Source organism: Podarcis cretensis, assembly GCF_951804945.1.
Source record: "Podarcis cretensis genome assembly, chromosome: 8".
Classification (NCBI taxonomy): domain Eukaryota; kingdom Metazoa; phylum Chordata; class Lepidosauria; order Squamata; family Lacertidae; genus Podarcis; species Podarcis cretensis.
This window is the reverse complement of record NC_137177.1, coordinates 77447444-77466515: the sequence shown is the minus strand read 5'-3', so window position 1 is coordinate 77466515 and position 19072 is coordinate 77447444. Positions and strand designations below refer to the sequence as shown.

At 43.4% G+C, this 19072-nt stretch overlaps 1 protein-coding gene and 1 long non-coding RNA gene across 4 annotated transcripts; one reads left to right on the top strand and one right to left on the bottom strand.

Annotated features, from left to right (window-relative positions):
• The first annotated feature begins 917 nt into the window (after positions 1 to 917).
• LOC307222289 lies at positions 918 to 3165 on the top strand. The gene is made up of 2 exons (XR_013841724.1): positions 918 to 1263; positions 2219 to 3165. It is a non-coding gene; the product is annotated as an uncharacterized lncRNA (long non-coding RNA).
• Positions 2873 to 12216, bottom strand: LOC307222179 (centromere protein S-like). Of its 3 annotated transcripts, none has more exons than XM_079987345.1 (6): positions 11980 to 12216; positions 11104 to 11227; positions 9749 to 9782; positions 7972 to 8095; positions 5055 to 5121; positions 3203 to 3343 (listed from the first exon to the last, which is right to left on the bottom strand). In XM_079987345.1, the coding sequence occupies exons 1-5, from the start codon at positions 12163 to 12165 to the stop codon at positions 5092 to 5094; spliced, it is 498 nt and encodes a 165-aa protein (XP_079843471.1). In that variant the 5' UTR covers positions 12166 to 12216; the 3' UTR covers positions 3203 to 3343; positions 5055 to 5091. The 3 variants fall into 3 exon arrangements, with proteins under 3 accessions (XP_079843470.1, XP_079843471.1, XP_079843472.1); XM_079987346.1 differs by having other exon boundaries at positions 8016 to 8095; positions 11980 to 12210; XM_079987344.1 differs by lacking the exon at positions 7972 to 8095 and having other exon boundaries at positions 2873 to 3343; positions 11980 to 12180.
• Between the last annotated feature and the right edge of the window lie 6856 nt (positions 12217 to 19072).

Here is a 19072-nt window from a genome sequence, read left to right as displayed (position 1 = left end):
TTTTATTCAAAGAACCCCCTCCTCCTCGCAACCACCACTACCCCTTCCCCCTCCCATCTCCTTCCAAACACAAGCAATGACGCACGAACCAGGGAGCAATTAAGTCCCAAAATTGTGCGTCTTGTTTGATTTTAACCCTTAATTAGAGCCTCTGGGTGCCAATCCCATTAGAGTACATTTACTGTTAATTTAAGCCACATATGCATTTTTCACTTGCTAAAAAAACAACAACAACCCAACCAAACCTCATTTCCTTGCCATTATTCCCATAATGATTAGGCCACTTTGAGCATAAAAATAGGGTGATTTAGCAACAAATGACTCACGATGGTGCGTTTAGTGGAGGGAGAAATGCCTTCTGAGAATAATTGAGAAATCTGCTGCAACAGCCTCAGGATATACTTGGAAAGAACAGAAATTTCACTTCTACGAATACATCTCCAACACCAGCAGAACAAAGTTTGGGAGTGATGCTTAAACTCTCCAGACCGCACAACAGGATCCCAAGAAACAATTCAACGGCATTAAGGGGAAATTCAATTGGAGGCTGTTAAGCTTAGGTTCAGGACACGGGTGGCGCTGTGGGTTAAACCACAGGGCCTAGGACTTTCCGATCAGAAGGTTGGTGGTTCGAATCCCCGCAACGGGGTGAGTTCCCATTGCTCAGTCCCTGCTCCTGCCAACCTAGCAGTTCGAAAGCACATCAAAGTGCAAGTAGATAAATAGGTACTGCTCCGGCGGGAAGGTAAACGGCATTTCTGTGCGCTGCTCTGGTTCACCAGAAGCGGCTTAGTCATGCTGGCCACATGACCCGGAAGCTGTACACCACCTCCCTCGGCCAATAAAGCGAGATGAGCGCCGCAACCCCAGAGTCGGCCACGACCGGACCTAATGGTCAGGGGTCCCTTTACCTTTACCTTATAGGGGCTGCCTGTTCTCCTTCCCTCCAGATAACTTTAAAAGCTGCATTGTCACAGGTGTGAGCCTTTTAGCACAAGCTGAAGGGTCACGTACTCAGTCAGGGTCTTTGCCTTGGGCCCATGCCCCTGTGAAGAGAGAGTCCATTCCTCCAAAGACTGTGGAAAGGAAGTATCTTAAATATCCCACACGGAAAAACAGCATCATAGATAATCTGGATCTTCTATGGAATCTGTTACCCCATCCCTCAAAAAAATTAGATTTGATCAAATTTCTTAAGAGTGAAAAGAAAGAAGCAGCCTAAAAGCTACGGGAGCTATTGTTGCTTGGGAGTATGCTGCTGCTGTACTCAATGAAAAAGCCACTTTCCAGAGGGAAGGCACAGGGCTAGTGCTCAGCAGCCATTTCTGATATCCTGAACCACAAGGAGTTTGCACTGAATTGTACTGTTTGAGGAATTAGTTTGGGGTTGTTGTTTTTTGCCATATTTATGTTGTGCTTCTGATATTATAGTGGTTGTAATATTTGCTCATTTTTAAAGACTTTGCGATAATTGTGTGCCACTTTGAGCTCAACCTCATTGTGGAAAAGTGAGACACAAATGCTAAATCAATCCAAAATCAGTAAGGGGAGAGAACCAACTCCTTTACTATGTTACTAGCAAAGCAGTTCAGGGAAGAATTAGGAAATGGATTCTGGACAAAGGTGTAGGGAATCTCAACTTCTAGCTCCCTTTATTTTATTTCACTATTTCTTTATTGGATTTATATCCTACCTTTATTCCCGAAGGAGCAGGTGGGATTCGCAAAGATATTTGTTGGTAGAAGCTAGAAGGCAAGGCTGTCAAGTGGAAACGTGAGAGATGTCTATAAAATTATATATGGTCCTTCTTCCTTCTCTTATAATACTAAACTTCAATGGGCGACACAAAGATTGACTGGCAGTAGGTTCAGGGCAGTCTAAAGAAAATGCTTCTTCACACAACTGATAATTAATTTATGAATGTCACTATCACAAGAAGTGGTGAGGGCCCCTAGCTTAAGTTTCAAAAGAGGCATTGACACACACGAGAGGAGGGCATGCCTATCAACGGCTACTAGTCAAGATGGCCATGCCACAGGCCTGAGCTGAAATTGTGAACTTTGGAACAATATTGCAGGCAGTATGCAAGTTTGTCAAGAGAACGCTCCCCTGGAAACTTCACATGAAGGGTTCAAGGCACATTGGTATTAGGACTTTCATCTAGCATAGGCCCCATAAATGAGAATATTTCTTTGATAATGAAGGGAGTCTGTGAGAGACAAAGTTAGTTGGAGCTGAAAACAGGAAAAAGATTTCACTTATGAACTGACACTTAAAGAGCGTGTGCCTGCCTGCCATCGAGAATGTGGGGATATGGTTAGAGAAATGGGAATGGGTTGTTTATAATAGCCAGCTATGGACTTTTGCTGGTTTTTATTATCAATCCTGTCACAAATTGGTATCTATATGTTAAACAATGAAAGTGTATAGCCAGAAGGATCTCAAACCTTATTCTGTTCATGTATGCTCTGCAAAGAGCCACCCTTGCTTTGGAGAAGTTTGAGGGGTGTTCCAGCATAAAGGTTTTCACTCCCGTAGGAGGTCTAACCTCTGGGAGCCATATGCAGACCTCCAGATTCACAGGCAACATGTCAATCAATACCAATTGCGGGGGGGGGGGTGGCAGCTGGAGAGGGCTACTGCCCTCATGCATGAGGGTTTCCTGGAGACTTCTGGTAGACCACCATCAGAAGCAGGATGTTGGACAGGGTGGACCTTTGGTGTGATGCAATACGACTCTTAATGTGTCCCAAAATTTGGAAGTAAAAAAAAAAAAAAATCTCTTGCAGGGGTGCTGCCAAGGAAAGGAAAGGGAGCAATTCTTCTGCAAATGCTTGGCCACTCTGAAGACAGGGACTGATGAAAAAGGCAGTTCTCCACATTTAATTACATTTAATACGTTATGACCTATGGCCTTTATACAATGCATTATGTGTTTAAGTAAAGTGAAACAGAAAGGACTATCAATGTTTTCCATTTGCTTAAAATCTCTCTTTCCCAAATGTTCAAAGCATCTATTTTTCATGTCTGCTGTAAGAAATGGAACTGACATACCAACTGCATTGTGCTTGCTTACTTACTAATGGAAACCACAAGAGTTCTACCCAAGGGCAAGCAGCAACTGAAGCTCCTAAGGCAGTCCCAGGATTTCATTACTCCCTGATGTAGTCTTGATAAGAGAAAATTATGCCATGTTGGAATCATCACTTTCAGCCACCACATGTTCCTCCTGTTCATCAGAGGCTCTTCTCCCTTTCCGAGAGCCCGATTTCTTTTTCCTTTTCTCTTTTTCTTCCAGGCTATTTAAAGCAATTTCTTCACTCTTCTCAGTGATGTATTTTAGCTAGAAAGAAATAGATTTTATTACTCACCTTTGGGGCAAAGTATCAGCTAGTGAGAGCATTCCTCACCACAAGTTGGTGAAAGAGACATGCTTTTCATGCAGAAGGCTGCATGTTCAGTCCCCAATAACTCCAGCTGAACAGTCAGGTAGCAAATAGGAGACTTCTGTCCAAGACTCTGGAGTGCTGTTGCCACAAGTCAGAGTAGACAATATTAAGTTAGATCAAGAGTAGGGAATCTTTTTCTGGAACTTTTGCTTATACAGGACTGTTCTGCCCTCTCTAACACACACCAATTAGAACAACACTAATAGCAACCAAGTCTAAACAAGGGGCTATTAACTAGCACAGCTGTGATCTAAGAGTGTAGAGGGGCACAACTGTCTTGCTCTTCCTGATAAGACGTTATATGCCCAATTAAGCCATACTGCAGCTGTTAGTTCAAGGACACACAAATCAGCTGCACCCTTTGCACCCCCTCAGCCTTTTCTTTGTAGCTGCATATTGCGCAGAAGGGTGGAAAGGCTTGTCTAGATTACCTTAAGGCTAGCAAAAACACACAACATTTGAAACTGAAATTCTACTTTCTCTGTCTCTTTCTCCCTCTCTTTTTACAAAGGAACAGATAAATATCTCAGAGAACACCTAGATCCAAAACACAGCCCTTCTCATGCATAAACAAACCCTGGCCAGAACTAGATGCTATGAAACATACACACAGAGACAGTTACCCCTAATAACAACAGCTTTGTATCTCCTTTTGGCAATGTGCAGCAATATGAAAGCTTTGAGATTGCCCTTACAAGTGGGGGGAAACTTGCAACATGAACCTCTGGCCCATGAACTAATCTTGGCCTGCCATGGGTTCCAATTTGACCCATCAGGCAATTTTTCAAAACCACAGCCACAAGTCAATCAGCTTACATTATTCCAGTGGGTGGATGACATCAGCCAACAGGCGGGGTTAATTTTTGTGTCGGCTACGCCCACCAATACTCCACAGCGAAATGGTGCGTATGACCAAAGCAGTAGGATATAACCCTCCACTGATGAGTGGGGATTAAATCATTCTCAGTTTCCCCACCCCTGAGCTACCAGGAGAAGCAGGGCTATTTTTGACAGCAGCCATTCATCTCTGCTAACATTTAGTATCAGTCCAAGGATCCAGGAAAATTCCAGTCACCCAGGACATTCTGTTGCTAACCAGGAAGTCACCACTCTTCAAACAAAAGAGCTGCAAAAGGGAAACTTTTGCAGAACTACAAGGTATCACAAAGTTTTGTTACACATATCAGGGCTTCAATCAAGACCAAGGTTCTCTCTCCATCTGCAGCTGCAAAATTAATGCAGTAAAAACTAGTAAGATTGAGGTATCAACAATCACTACTGTGATAGATGGTCATTATATATTTGAGCTTTGTGTAGAAATGCCACACACTTCACCCTTGCATTTCATGGCTGTTTTGAACCACTTACAACTACTGCTGCTCCTTGGTCCAGCATGTGTCACTACACTTCAGAGAAGCATGACAAAGTGGGGGGAAAGGAAAAAAGCAGAAGACAGACATTCAAGGGTGACATTTGGGATGGAACAATAACTGAGGAAAGCAGTTTCTCCATCAGCAGCAAATGTTAATTTGTTTGAAGGCATCCTTAGGAACAAACTGCAAGACTTCTGAACAACGTGCCAAGAAAACAAGAGGTTCATCTCACCAAGGACTTGCTCCTTCTAGCTAAAAGTTTTACATCCTCAAGGTTGATTGTACTTCGTTTTGCATGCCTGTGTAAAGTGGGAACAAAAAGAACAAACATAAAATCACTAAAACACAAGCAATTTGCTGGAGCTTAAAAATGTTATCTGTGAAAGGGCTTATTTGACTGTGAAACTATAGAAAGGACAGCCAAGGCAATGTTAACATTACTTGTTACATCTCACTGGTAAATGAAGCAGCAAACTTAGGGTCATTTTTTTTTAAGCACACCTTTAGCGACTATGCTACATCCTTGGCTTGAATTAGCAATCTTATTTTGATGTCCCTCCTCAAGCAATCACTCTCCTGTTCTACTCACTGACTTTTGCTGACCCTACAGATAAACTCTGAACCACAAGTGTAGCTCTTGATTCTCAACGCTGTCATCTCTCTGGGGCTGGCTCAGATATTTTTGCCACCCTAAGCTGGCAGTCATCCTGTTATCGCAGAGCATTCAGTCACACTATTGGTTCCAACAGGGAACCAGCCATTTTCAGATCACCACAAGAACCAATATTTATGTGCCACTTCAGGAAATTACAAATGCTCTTTGGACTGAGCTTGCCTAGGAAGCTGCCAAGTCTACCTGTATGGCTCAGGCTGCATTGATCTGCCCCTGCCACTGCTTTGTCTTCCTGCTTACCGTATTTTTCGCTCTATAACACGCACCCGACCATAACACGCACATAGTTTTTAGAGGAGGAAAACAAGAAAAAAAATATTCTAAACGAAACAGTGGATGTATGATTTTTGTGGTTCATGCTGTGGCCACAGACATGTGATCTGACGGTGAGTTTGGGGTAGCCCAATGCAAAAATCCTGAGGATCCATGTGGATCCATGCTTTGTAACCACGTTTTTGCACCACTGCGGCCCCAGGCAACAGTGGGTGCGTGATTTTTTTGGTGCAAGCTGCAGCCATGGACATGCTATGTGATCTGATGGTGAATTTGGGGTGACCCAGTGCAAAAATCCTGAGGATCCATGTGGATCCGTGCTTTGTAACCACGTTTTAAATGGGGAGGGAAGGAAAAGCACTCAAGGGACAAGGAACACACATGGAGTGGGTGGGTGGAGAAGGATGCTGTTAATAATGCAGAAGAGGGGTATAAGAGGAGAAGGCTCCTCTCCTCTCCCGCTTTGCTCCTTTAAAGCAAGCAGGCTCTCTGTCCTTCTCTCCTCCCCACTCAGCGGCTCTTCTCCCGCTTTGCTGTTTCAAAGCAAGCCATGGAGGAGGGAAGGAAGGGGAACCATGGATCCTCTGCTCACGACTGCAGCAGATCCCCCGCCATCTGTAGGCATTCGCTCCATAACACGCACAGATATTTCCCCTTACTTTCTAGGAGGAAAAAAGTAAGTGTTATGGTGCAAAAAATACGGTAACTAGTTGCTGCTATAATGCTGGTTCTTTCACCAGCTTTTTCTATAGTCACTGGGTAAAAAAGTAGCCAGGTCATACTGGGCCATACTAGTAACTTCACTGCGTTCCTCATTTGGCCTGGCAGGAATCCTGATTTTATATCATCCCCATCTTCCCTTTTAGCAAGTCACAGGGTAGTATCCTTCCTAGCCTGTTATCCAACTTCACACTACAGGTAGAGGGTACACCACATTCTACAAAGCAATATCAGTGCTACAGATCATCACTGCATGTAGAAAACAAGTACATCAGGGAGAAGGTAGCACATCTAGACTGAGTTTTCTACATGCAGGGGATGTGCTTAAAAGGATTCTGTGTGCTGCCACAGCTGTGTAATAAAACCCTGCCATCTCCCTCTCTTGTTCCACAGGAGGGACTGGGTTATAGGCAGACATATGGCTGGAACATAAATATTTGAATCTACGCACTGGCAATTTAAACTGGAAAGGGCATTGGGGGGGACCCCTGTGATTCTCCCTTTAATGGACAAGTTGGATTGAAGCTCCTTTTATTCCATTTTGATTCTATGATGAAAAACAGGAAGGCTTCACTGCAACAGCATCTTATCTGTGCTTTTCAAAGCTTCTTGGGACTCTCAGACAAAACTGGGGGTGGGCAGAGGAGGGGTTGCTACAGCAAACTGTGTATATAAAATCCAATAAAACAAAACTAGCTGAAGGTACCCCACATGCTGCTGAAGACCAAGTGCCTTACAAGCCATTCAAGTCCTACTTGATTTACACAATCACACACTGGGTCGTTATGCAAACACTTCATAATCTGCAACAACTACCAAAAAATTCACTGACATTCCAGTGATCCAGAAGGACGGACACACAAGCAGGTGGCCACAAGAGCTGGAAGCTGCGAAATCTGGATGAGTAAAAAGGCCCAGAAAAATACACTGGGTTAGATGGTCTCCAAAGAGAACTAACAAATAATATTCTAGCAGCAGGACAGGTGTGAAGAAGGGCAAGGCCTAGGAGAGCAACAGCAGGTGCGTCAAAGGCTAAAGTGTGGGTGAAGATGTACAAGGGCCTTGAAAGTGCTGCTGACAAGTCTGAACAAGGCTAGAAAGTTAAGATAGTGCAGGAACACCTCCCAAACCCAGCCATAAAATAATGACTTCAATGAAGTCCACAGCACTCTCTGCCAAAAGGATTAGTGACCTGATACTATCTGCTGGCTCCAAGGCAGTGTACCAAGACTAAGTAGGTCCCTTAGCTCACTCTATTCCAAAGGCTCAGTGCAAAATTAACAGCATTAATTTAATACAGCTATTGAAGCATTCGTTAATACACTAAGATATAGTAAAATTTGCTCTGCTCCTGTTTTCTGCCTGCTTTGGTCAAACAAAAGCAAGAGGTATGGATAGTTGCATGTCAAATTCATGCTTAGGATATTATTTAATGTCATCCATTCAGTGCTATTTTTCTTGAAAAAGAGATGAAGGAACTCACCATAAAATCCTCCCTCGTTCTCTTAGAATGGAAATGGCGCCTACCTAAAAAGTACCGGAAACGAATTCCGGCAAGTTCCAGCGGGGGGCGGGGGGGCGGGAGCCCCATATCCATCCATGTAATCTTAGGGAGCAGTAAAAGGAAGTCTGTCAGCTCAGGAATAAGCACATAAAAAGGAAAGAGGACCCAGATAATATTTTAAAGATGTCTGAATGTGATGATTTTGAACCTTTCCCACAGTCATACCTCGGGTTGAATGCGCTTCGGGTTGAGCGTGTTCGAGTTGCACTCTGTGGCAACCCGGAAGTAATGTAGCGTGTTACTTCCAGGTTTCGCCGTTTGCGCATGCGCTCAAAAGGATGTCACGCGCAGAAGCGGCGAAAAGCAACACGCAGACGTGCCATAGCTAGTTACGTTTGCTTCTAGATGCGAACGGGGCTCCGGAACAGATCCCGTTTGTATCCAGAGGTATCACTGTATCTGTTTCTGTGACCATGCTTCCTAACTGCAAGGATACAAGCCCAGAACACTGAAAGAGCAAGCAGCCTCTTCAAAGAAGTAAGCAATTCCACCAGCCACTTACGTATGAGTAGCAAACAAGTTTTCAGCTTCCGGAAGTCAAACCTTTCTATAAAAGAACATAATGGCAATCACTTTAGATTACCAACAGCTCTAATTTGACAGACTGGAGGGGTGGGATCTATCACATGGGAAGACACCTCACACAACAGACTCTTCTGAAAAGCTTAAAACAAACCACCTACTCACCGACTCATGAAGGGGCTCAATTTGCAGCCAACAAAAGGAGGCCATCCAACTGTTGTGTGCTGTGTTAGGCATAACACCTGCATGCAATTACTTTAGGCAGAACACAATCCACCCACAAGGCTGCTCTTAGGAGGCAAGACTCAACACAAAGGCTTCATTATCCTCTAGGCAATTTACTATTTGTCTGTGTTGTGAAGATACATTTTTGTGCTTTGTACTGGCTTCCAGAGCGATTCCAAGACTAAAATGGGGAGGAGGGAAATTAAAAGCCTGCCAAAGAATTGAGGGTACGTGAGAATTATTCACATTGAGGGAACATACAGACAGTTTTTAAGCTAAGTACTCAACCATGCTTCATAAGAATGTAAGTGAGTGGGGAAGAGAAAGAAACCTTACAGGCTAGAATCAATAACCTGCATTCAGACTACAAAATAAATAAAACAGAGCCCCAACAGAGCACAACTGCTGAAGCAACACTGCATAGTAAAGTGAACATTAGCTGATTTCTGGGAAAAGTAGGTACAGGAAGGGAGGAAAGGTTTATGGGTACTTCCAGATAGGGGCTTAATTTGCAAACGGGACATTCAGATCATTGGCAACAATTTTGCTTGATTTCTAAACTCTTGGATAGCTCAGTTCATATAGCATAAACTAAATCTCAGGTTGTGGGTTCCAGCCACACGTTGGACAAAAAGATTCCTGCATTGCAGGAGGTTGGACTAGATGACCCTTGTGGTCCCTTCCAACTCTACAATTCTATCATAAATGCAAATTAAATGGGATGGGGTAGAATACAGGTTGATATTTTGATGCTGACGACTTTGTGTGGACTCTGAAAAACTCGCATGGATAAGCAGCACAACACATAGCTGTCCCTCTTAAGCAGCACATAGCTGTCCCTCATAAGCAGCACAACACATAGCTGTCCCTCTTATCTTTTCTAGATTTCTCACCAGATTAATAAGGACAATGTCTAGTTTTAAGTAGCACATATTTCCGCAATACTTACCTAGCAAACATTTCAAGGTCTTTTGCAAAGATTTCTGAAAAACAAAGGGGAGGGGGAATCTCAAACATTTTTTCCCTTTTTAGTGTTGGAAGGCAAATGTTAAGTTTTATTATTTTAGCAAATTTCGTGGCCAGTTATCTATTACTAACATATGAGGCAACTTTCAGCCCAAGGAAAAGTTTCACAACGTACGGTATATCATCACCAGGTCCCCAGTATCATCATAAGCACATCTTGCTGAGTTCAATGGGGCCTACTCCCCAGTAAGTGGGATTAAGGGTTGGGGCTGCAGCTTTAGCAAGATGTCTCCCTGTTGGAGATTTGATAATCTACTGTATTGTGCTGCTAAGTATGGAACAAAGGTGCCAGCATGTTTGAAGATCAACTTCTGTGACAGAAGGGAAAGGTGTCTGCTTGGCTGGGATTAAAACATAACAACAACCCTAAAAACAAAGTACTTTCGTGAGCACAAGATGAGGATGGGAAGACACTCCAAAAAGTTAAGGGCAGGGTGTCACAAGGTGCAAGATAGCTGAAGAGGGGAAAGTGACTATCATAATGGACTGAGAAACTCGTGCCAAGATCAGGAGCTTTGGGCAAAAAAAATATTGGCCTTATGAACTAACAGGGTCTTAGATAACAACTGACTTTGGCTTGGCTCCTAAAGCTGTTCAGAGACTGCTAGAATCTCAGTCTGGCGGTAGAAGTCCTGACTCGTTCTCTCCTGTTCTGATTTCTGAGCTATCACCCATCATTGTAAATACTTTTTCAAACTTTCCTTCACCCTCAAGAGGACTAGAAAACTTTTTTTCTATTTAGTGATTCATCGTGCCTAGGATACCCTAGCTCACTTAAGCAACAGAACACACGCAGCCTGAGAAACAAAGAAAATGATTTTTAAAGCAACAGCTAATTTGGCTTTGTACAGCAGTATTGACATTTGCACTGTTGTTCAAGAGATTTCTCAGAACTCATCTTGTGTACTCCCTCTAGTGCCAGAAAATTAAAAAAAGAAATCATTAAGTCAGTTCTATACATATCTAATTTCAGTTCTATTTTTTTAAAAAACAACAGCACACAAATACTGATTGCTCCTACAGACAAATATAGATATCTGTAAAATATCAAAACTACAATCTCAATAATAAAGTTACAAAATAATAACAAGGAAGTCATGCATGGGTGGAGGGAAGACACAGGGCAAGAAATAAGAAACAGATAAATGAAAATGTGAATTTACGAATATAATGGTATATGTATCAATATGTAAAGTTTTCATATATGTATTGCAACATTAATAATAAATAAACTAATGAAACTAGGAGGGGTAGATATCTGTAAAATATATGCCGTACCACACTGCCTGAAGGCGATCTCAGAAATAGCTGCTATGGTTTGTTTACTGAACTGAATTTCTTTGTCTTGTGAAACTTCTTCACAAAGGCCAGCGACCGTATAATGGCATGTAGCCTTCAACCTCTGGTGAAAAACAAAACAGAAAACTTGCACTTCATATACTTACACACTGACCCACCTAGGCATTACACAAGGCCTGTGCTACACACAGACATTACACACTGTGGCCTGGCACCTGTTTGAAAAACCTCATTTTTTGCAGTCACAAAAAGCAGGCAGCAAAGGATAGTTTAAATGGAACTATATTTGGTGGGAGGGTCGCATAAACTGTGCCCGTCTGAACAACACACTTGCTTTGAGATAATAAAGACTATTTCACTGGAATCATGACTGAAAGGGCATCATAAAATAATTGATTGTAAAGGATCTTGTCCTTTTGCACCCCCTTGCGCCCCACCCACTCCCCAAGAAAACCCCCAGATCTCCCAAATACTATCTTACCAGGGGAACAGTTTATCCTATGAATTTGTTTTCTTAAAATTACGAACGGTACTGGGAGGGAATCCACATAACACAACCAGAACAGCTTTAAAGATCGCAAATGCAAAACGAAAAAGAACAGGACTCTAGCGTTCTCGCTCACACGCACTTTAAACAATGGAACAGCACTCTACACATGCACCGGGGCACCCTCTCTCTTCCCTGAGGCTGGAGAAGCTACGCGCTGCAACGAGCGCAGGGCCCCGCTGCCTCCCTCTCCCTGGCAAGGCAACGGCGCTCTGCACACGCTCTGGAACACGCGGTGCGCTTCCATTGCTAGGGAGAGGGAGGTAGCGCGGAGGGGGCCGAACTCCGCAGCGCCCCGCACCCCATACCTGGGTGTCTGAGAGGCGCCCAACGGCCTCCGCCGTCTCCATGGGAGCCCCTTTCTGAAGGCGGCGAAGAGCGAAGATGGCCCTCGAATTTCCCGCCCAGCCCCGCCTCCTCGCGCGCTTGGGGCGGTAATGGCGGCGGAGGCTCTGAGGTAAAAAAAACAAGAGCAGGGGCAGGGGGCGGGTCATCGTCGGGCGGGACCTGTCATGGCGGGAGAAAGGGGCGGGTAGGGCGGTTGTGAGGAAGGGCTACATGGCTGTTGGGCGCGGGACTCGATGCGCTGAGGGGGACTTTTCTGCCCCAAAGCGCTGGGATAGGATTGGGGCTGGGCTGTGGTCACATTTTATTTAGCGAAATTTTATGACGGGGGCCTACCCAGCTGTTTACAATGTTCTTGAGTAGCCAGCCACCTTAATTTAATTTACTTAACGAACTGCTTAATTGTAATAAAACATCTAAGCGGTTTGTCCTTGTTCTGTTTTTAGCGGGGGTGGGATTTAAATGCTTTTATATTGCTGTGTCTGTCGGCCTGATATTCTGTGAGGGGGTAACTTTTTATAAGGGAAAATAAATAATGGTACTTTTACATTTGAAAATAAATAAAATGGATGTTCATTTATCCATTCCATGTATATCCCTCCCTTCCTCCCAAAGGAAGCCAGGGAGGCAAACCCATCATAGGCAAGTTGCATTCACTCAGCCAATCAAAACCAAAATAGATAAACTCTTAGTAAAATAACTCTTTATGGAGAGGTAGGCAGAATATAATTTATTGAGGGATAGATAAAAACGACGCTGCTCCAGAATTAAAATTGGATGTCTGGGTAGATTTGTGGTGATTGCAGGTGCTGGTCATGGGGTGTGTTTTTAGTCCCTTCTCATTTTGCATAAAGGTTAACAAAAGTTTTCAATACAAAGAAATTAAAACCACCCTACGAAACACACAGAATCCATTTAAACTGCATCATTATCCATGAACTCTCAATCCTACAATTTCCATTCTTTTAAAAACTATAATAGCAATAGCTGTATCTACTCAAGTCTTTGCTTAATGGCCTTATACTCTTTTTGAAAGACTTTGCAAGACATTGTGCAAATAGGTCTCTGAAAGTCTCCCAATTACGAGTTTTAAAATCCATATCTGATCCTCACCGAAGCATGATCACATGCAGAATTTGCTAAATTTGTTCAAGCTATTCCTTCAACCTCCTCCCCACCAACCAATTTCAGCTCTCAATACTATCTGAGTAATATATATAACTAATATATTTGTTTGTGAAATGTGTATTTCATTAGCATTTTTACAAGGTCATGTGGTGTTCCAATCAGTGAAACAACATAGATTGGCATGTTTGATCCAGATAGCAACTTCATCCTTGTCTCAAAAGCGAATTGGTCGCAAAGAAAAAATTTAAACTAGACTGAATCCCAGGTATTTCTATGAAATACCTCAGAAAGCCACTAGATGCCACTAATGATCTGTAGTTTTAAAAAAATTAAATATCAATTTTTATAATCTATATTCCTACCTCTTCCAAGAGTTTGTCGTTTTCCAATACCTGCAAGCAGTCCTCTCGCCATTATAATCTGCCATATCACACTGATGAAATAAGAAACATTCTTGTTTGGAAATCAGATCACCACTTGTTTGGGAAATCATAGCACAAGGGTGGCTAAGAGTCAGGGCTATCACCAGACTTCAGAGGCAGGGCAAAAGGTATCTTGGTATTTCATAGATCTATAGTCCAGGTATGACTGTACCACCACCACCAATACTGCCCCAACCAGGGGGAAGGGGAAATGATAATAATAATAACAACAACAACAACAACAACAACAACAACAACAACAACAACAATAGGGAGGGCAGAGAAGGGGGTGTTCACCAGCCCATCGATCTGGGGTGGTTTCTGGTTGCTTCGTTTGGCTGTGGTTGTTGCAGGGCTATCACTCTTTGGGGTGAGGATTTAGCTGTGGCGGCTTTGTAGCCTTGCGTGGTATTTTTGGTGGATCTGTTCCGCAAGCGATATTTGGTTGTACAGTGGTACCTCGGGTTAAGTACTTAATTCGTTCCGGAGGTCCGTTCTTAACCTGAAACTGTTCTTAAGCTGAAGCACCACTTTAGCTAATGGGGCCTGCCGCTCCACCAGAGCACGATTTCTGTTCTCATCCTGAAGCAAAGTTCTTAACCTGAAGCACTATTTCTGGGTTAGTGGAGTCTGTAACCTGAAGCGTATGTAACCTGAAGTGTATGGTGTTGATTTGTAGCAGTCCAAGTGCACAGCGGAATGATGAGGAATATGTGTACATACTCTAAATTGATTTATTTACATTTCAAAGCTGGTAGATTACAGAAAACCATCTTGTCTCTGCCGGAGCAGAGAATGTCATCCTCTCTCCTCTGAAGCACGGAGAGAATCACACTGTGTGAGAACAGTGAAAAACAGGAAACCAGTGTACGTCACATCCAGCCTCCCCTTTCCCGTGGGAAACACAACAGCAATGCTGTCTGTGGAATGTAAACATTGTCTTGTGACAAGCCTTTCGCTGCACAGTGAAGAGAGCAGAAACCAACATCCTCCCCCTTTCTGTGAACATCACTGGGCAGCGTGTTCGTACAATATCAGTACAAACCCAACTTCTGCACATAGGTACAGTGTTGATCCCTTGATACAATCTTGGACAATACATCAGCAGGAATTTCATTACCTGGCATATAGGACACCGTTACGAGTCCCTTTTGAATACGTTCCCTAGCATGTTGCAACTTCAATTGCAAGTGCTTCGTGCTTTGCTTACAACCTTCAGAATTCAGCAAAGCCAAACATGCTTTGTTGTCCTGGTAAACCTGGATTGGACATTTGACAGGAATTTTCATGTCTTTGCACAATTGTAACAACCATTCACAATCCTTAAGTGAATAAGACAGTGCATTCAGTTCAGCTTCACAAGTACTTAAGCTAACTGTCGTTTGCTTCTTGCATGACCAATCAAATAGACCCTGATTGTACATGTAGCAAACTCCAGACGTGCTTTTCCTGTCTGTAGTGTCACTTCCAAAACTTGCATCTGCAAATATCTCAAGACCACCAGACTTCTGATTGTTAAATCTCAGTCTGTAATGCATAGTGCCTTTCAAATACCGCGCTATGCGTTTCAGAGCTTTCCAATCCTTAACAGTAGGATTGTTGACTTGTCTGCTTAGCAAATTACAGCTAACAGCAATGTCTGGTCTTGAACATCTGGCAATGAAGTTTAGCTTGCCTAGCACACTTCTGTACAGTGTAGAGTCAGAAAATGCTTCTTCAGTGTCATCTACCTGATAACCTGTTATCATTGGTGTGTCTACAGGGTTAGCATCCATCAGGTTTACTTTGTTTAATACATCAGCAATTTTCCGTGACTGGTGTACTAGAATGTTACCATCTTGATCTCTCTCTATTTCCAGAGATAGGTAGTTGTTTACCTCACCAAGATCTTTCATGTCAAAGTGTTCTTTCAGTTGAGCTAGGGCGTTATTGTACATTGTGACATCATCCCAAAAGAATAATAAATCATCAACATAAAACAAACAATACAGTTTCTTTTGCCCCTCCTCTTTGACAAATACACATGGATCAGCTTTCCCTTGCTTAAAACCTAGAGAAAACAATACTTCAGTGAGTTTTGTGTGCCAACACCGTGCACTTTGTTTGAGACCATAAAGGGACTTTTTCAGAGCACAAACAAATCCCTGTTTTACCTGTACGCCATCAGGTGGAAGCATATAAAGTGATTCATCTAGAGATCCGTACAGAAAAGCTGTATTCACATCATGGTGACTAATGTGTAGATTCTCTTCTGCAGCTAGCTTGAGCATAAGCCTAATGCTCTCATACCTCACTGTGGGTGAGTAGGTCTCGTGATAGTCTTCACCTGGTACCTGTGCAAAACCTCTGGCTACCAATCTGGCTTTGTGTCTGACTATCTTGCCATTTTGATCAGTCTTCGCTTTGAAGACCCATTTGTTTCCAAGCAGTTTCATTCCTGGAACTACTGGAACAAGTTCCCATGTTTTGTTCCTTTCCAAGGAATCAAGCTCAGCCTTCATGGCATTTAACCATGGCTCAGCTTCCTTTGAATCCAAATCCTGGATTTCTTGGAAACTTGAAGGTTCAAATACCTTCTTGGAGCTTTTAACAGCTGTTACTGCTATCTTAGCAAACTCATCAGCAAATCTCTTTGGAGGTCTGCCTTTTGTGGCTCTTTGTGACCTGCGAATTAGCCTTAGGTCTTCAACACTCTCCTCTTCCTTCTTAGGAGAAAAACGACCTATTGTGAACAATGGTTCCTCCAATTCTTGATCAGAGCTTTCAGAGGGTCGCATAGAGGCTTTCGCACTCTTGAAATCCTCTGAATCACCCGATTCAGTTTCAGACTCAGAATCAGAACTTTCATCAGTGGGTGTGGGTTGCTGTGGTTGCTTTTGACTATCCTCAGTCTCATCACTGTCATCAGGATAACATTGGAAAATTCCCACATTCTCCCCCCACTTGGCATTGTACTCAACACTTCTTGTGAGTTTAATGGTCTTAGAATCAGTCATCCTTATTCTGTAAGAACCATTCTCATAACCTAGAAAAATACCATGCAAACCACGTTTGTCTAACTTGGAGTTTTGTGGTGAGTGAACCCACATGTCAGAACCAAAAATTCTCATGTGTTTGATGTATGGCTTTTTGCCAAACATCTTCTCATAGGGAGTACAACCAATCGCTGAAGATAACCTGCGATTATAACTGTAAGTGAAACATGAGAGAGCTTCGGCCCAATAACTCTCTGGAAGATTTGCATCATGTAGCAAAGTTTTTAACCCTTGAAGCAACGTCTGATTTGCCCGTTCCGCAAGTCCATTCTGCCATGGCGAGCGAGGACTAGACAAATCGTGTTGAATTCCTTTCTCAGTCAGAAAAGTTTCAAACTGCTGAGAAGTGAATTCTCCCCCGCGATCTGTGAAAAGAATTTTTACCTTCTTACCATGCACATTTTCCAACCAAGCACAGAATTCCTTGAACCTAGGAAAAGCCTCTGATTTCTGCTTGAGATTGTACACATAAATATACCTGGAAAATGCATCAATGAGAACCATGAAGTACCTATTTCCTCCCAAAGAGGGCGCTAGTGGTCCGACCAAATCAGCATGAACAATTTGGTATGGTTCTGTAGCTTGCCTACTAGACACCTTACCTTTCGCAGCCATTTTCACCTTGTTTGCTGCGCATGCCTTGCACTTCATGTGGTACCTGCAGGGTTTAATAGTCATACCTTCAACCAAGGCAGGCATTTTAGATACTGCCTCAAAACCCAAATGACCAAATTTTCGATGAAAATCATGAATACATCCTGCATGCAAACTTTTGTTAGAACCTGCAATGCAACAAGTGTCATCCTGCACAACATCATCATAATACAAAACATATAAACGATCAACATATTCAGCATACAATACATAATCATTTTTCTTTGTGATGATGCACCTTTTGTTCTTAAAGGAAACGTCAATGTTCCGCTCATTCAGCTGTCCAACGCTGAGCAGATTATGTTTGGCATCTGGAACATAAAGTACATTCTGTATCGATAAGTCCAAACTGTGAAGAACAACAGTTCCGTAGCCTTTACTGGGAATTGTGTGGTCATCCGCCTGGTGAATCGCACCTTCCTGCGGTGTAAAAGACACGAACAGTCGCTTATCGTTGCACATGTGGTGCGTAGCCGCTGAATCAACAACGAAGAAAGATCTAGACGTCTTCTGGACCTCTGCAACTTTTGGAGTGAAGCGTGAGACCATTGCCTTGGGCTGCGTTGTCCTGGACACCGGACCTTTGCCTTTGCTCTGGCCTTTTCCACGCGATGAGCTTCCGCTGCGCTGCTCTGTCTTGGCCCTGGGATATTTGCATTCCCTCTTCATATGGCCTAGACGTCCACACGAGTAGCATTTCACTGCCTTCAAAGCTTTGGCGCCATCTGGTGGTTCCACTGCACTCTGGGATGACGTCTGTGAAGACTCCCCCTTTCCCATGCAGCCAGCACCCCGGCGATCTGCTTCATTTTGAATCACGGCAGTAACATAATCCACTGTCAGCTGAGCGGTAGGCTGTACAGCAATCTGAGTCGCAACAGACTCCCAACCTGAACCCAAAGATTGTAGTATCATGAAGGAATACACAGCCTCTGGAAAGTTGAGTCCTCTCTGTTGCAGCTCATGTCTCAGATTCTGCATCTCCATCAGATGTGTACGCACATCTCCACCTTCAGCAAGAGCCATATTATGCAGCTTGTTGAAATAAAACATAGTAGATCCAGCTTCTGTCCTCAAGTGTGCCTCCCTCAAAGCGTCCCAAATTTCTCTGGCTGAGGTCTTATCACGCAATAGACAGAGCTCTTCTGGGGATACTATCAATGTAAAAGTTCCCCTTGCTTTGGAATCTTTAGCCTTCCATGCATCTGTAATTGGAGCTGGGGGGGTGTCTGTAATAACTTCAAACAGACCCTCTTTCCGCAGAATAGCCTCTGCATAGATAACCCAGTCCGTATAATTTTTCTTATTGAGCTTGGGAATCCCACAAGCATCCTGAAGGGCCATCATGACTCTGGCATTAGCCTTCTGCGTCATCTCTGCTGCTTTAAAGCAAGCTGCTTTATACAAGCTGCGTCTGTGCTGCTTCAAGCCTCATTCCAAAGGCAAGTTCAAAAGTGCTTTCTCTCTGCTGCCTTAATCATGCTGCGTCACTGTTATCAGCAGCTGCTTCAGCCCAAAAGCACTTTTAAAAGTTACTTTCGATTTCCCCAGCATAGGCATAGCCGCTGCCTGTTCCCGGCAAACGGACTTTAAAAGTTCAAAGTCCAGCCATAAAGCCATTAATTAGTTGCTGGCAGGCTGCCCGGAGCAGTAGCACATACCTCATCAATCATCTTGACGCGCAGATACCGTCCGATCCGTCCCTCTGCATTCCGATCCTTTTGCCGGCATCAGATGACTGCGTCTTTGCTCCTTTGCCAGGAGCCCGATTCGACTTCTGGAGTCCATAACCAAAATGTTGATTTGTAGCAGTCCAA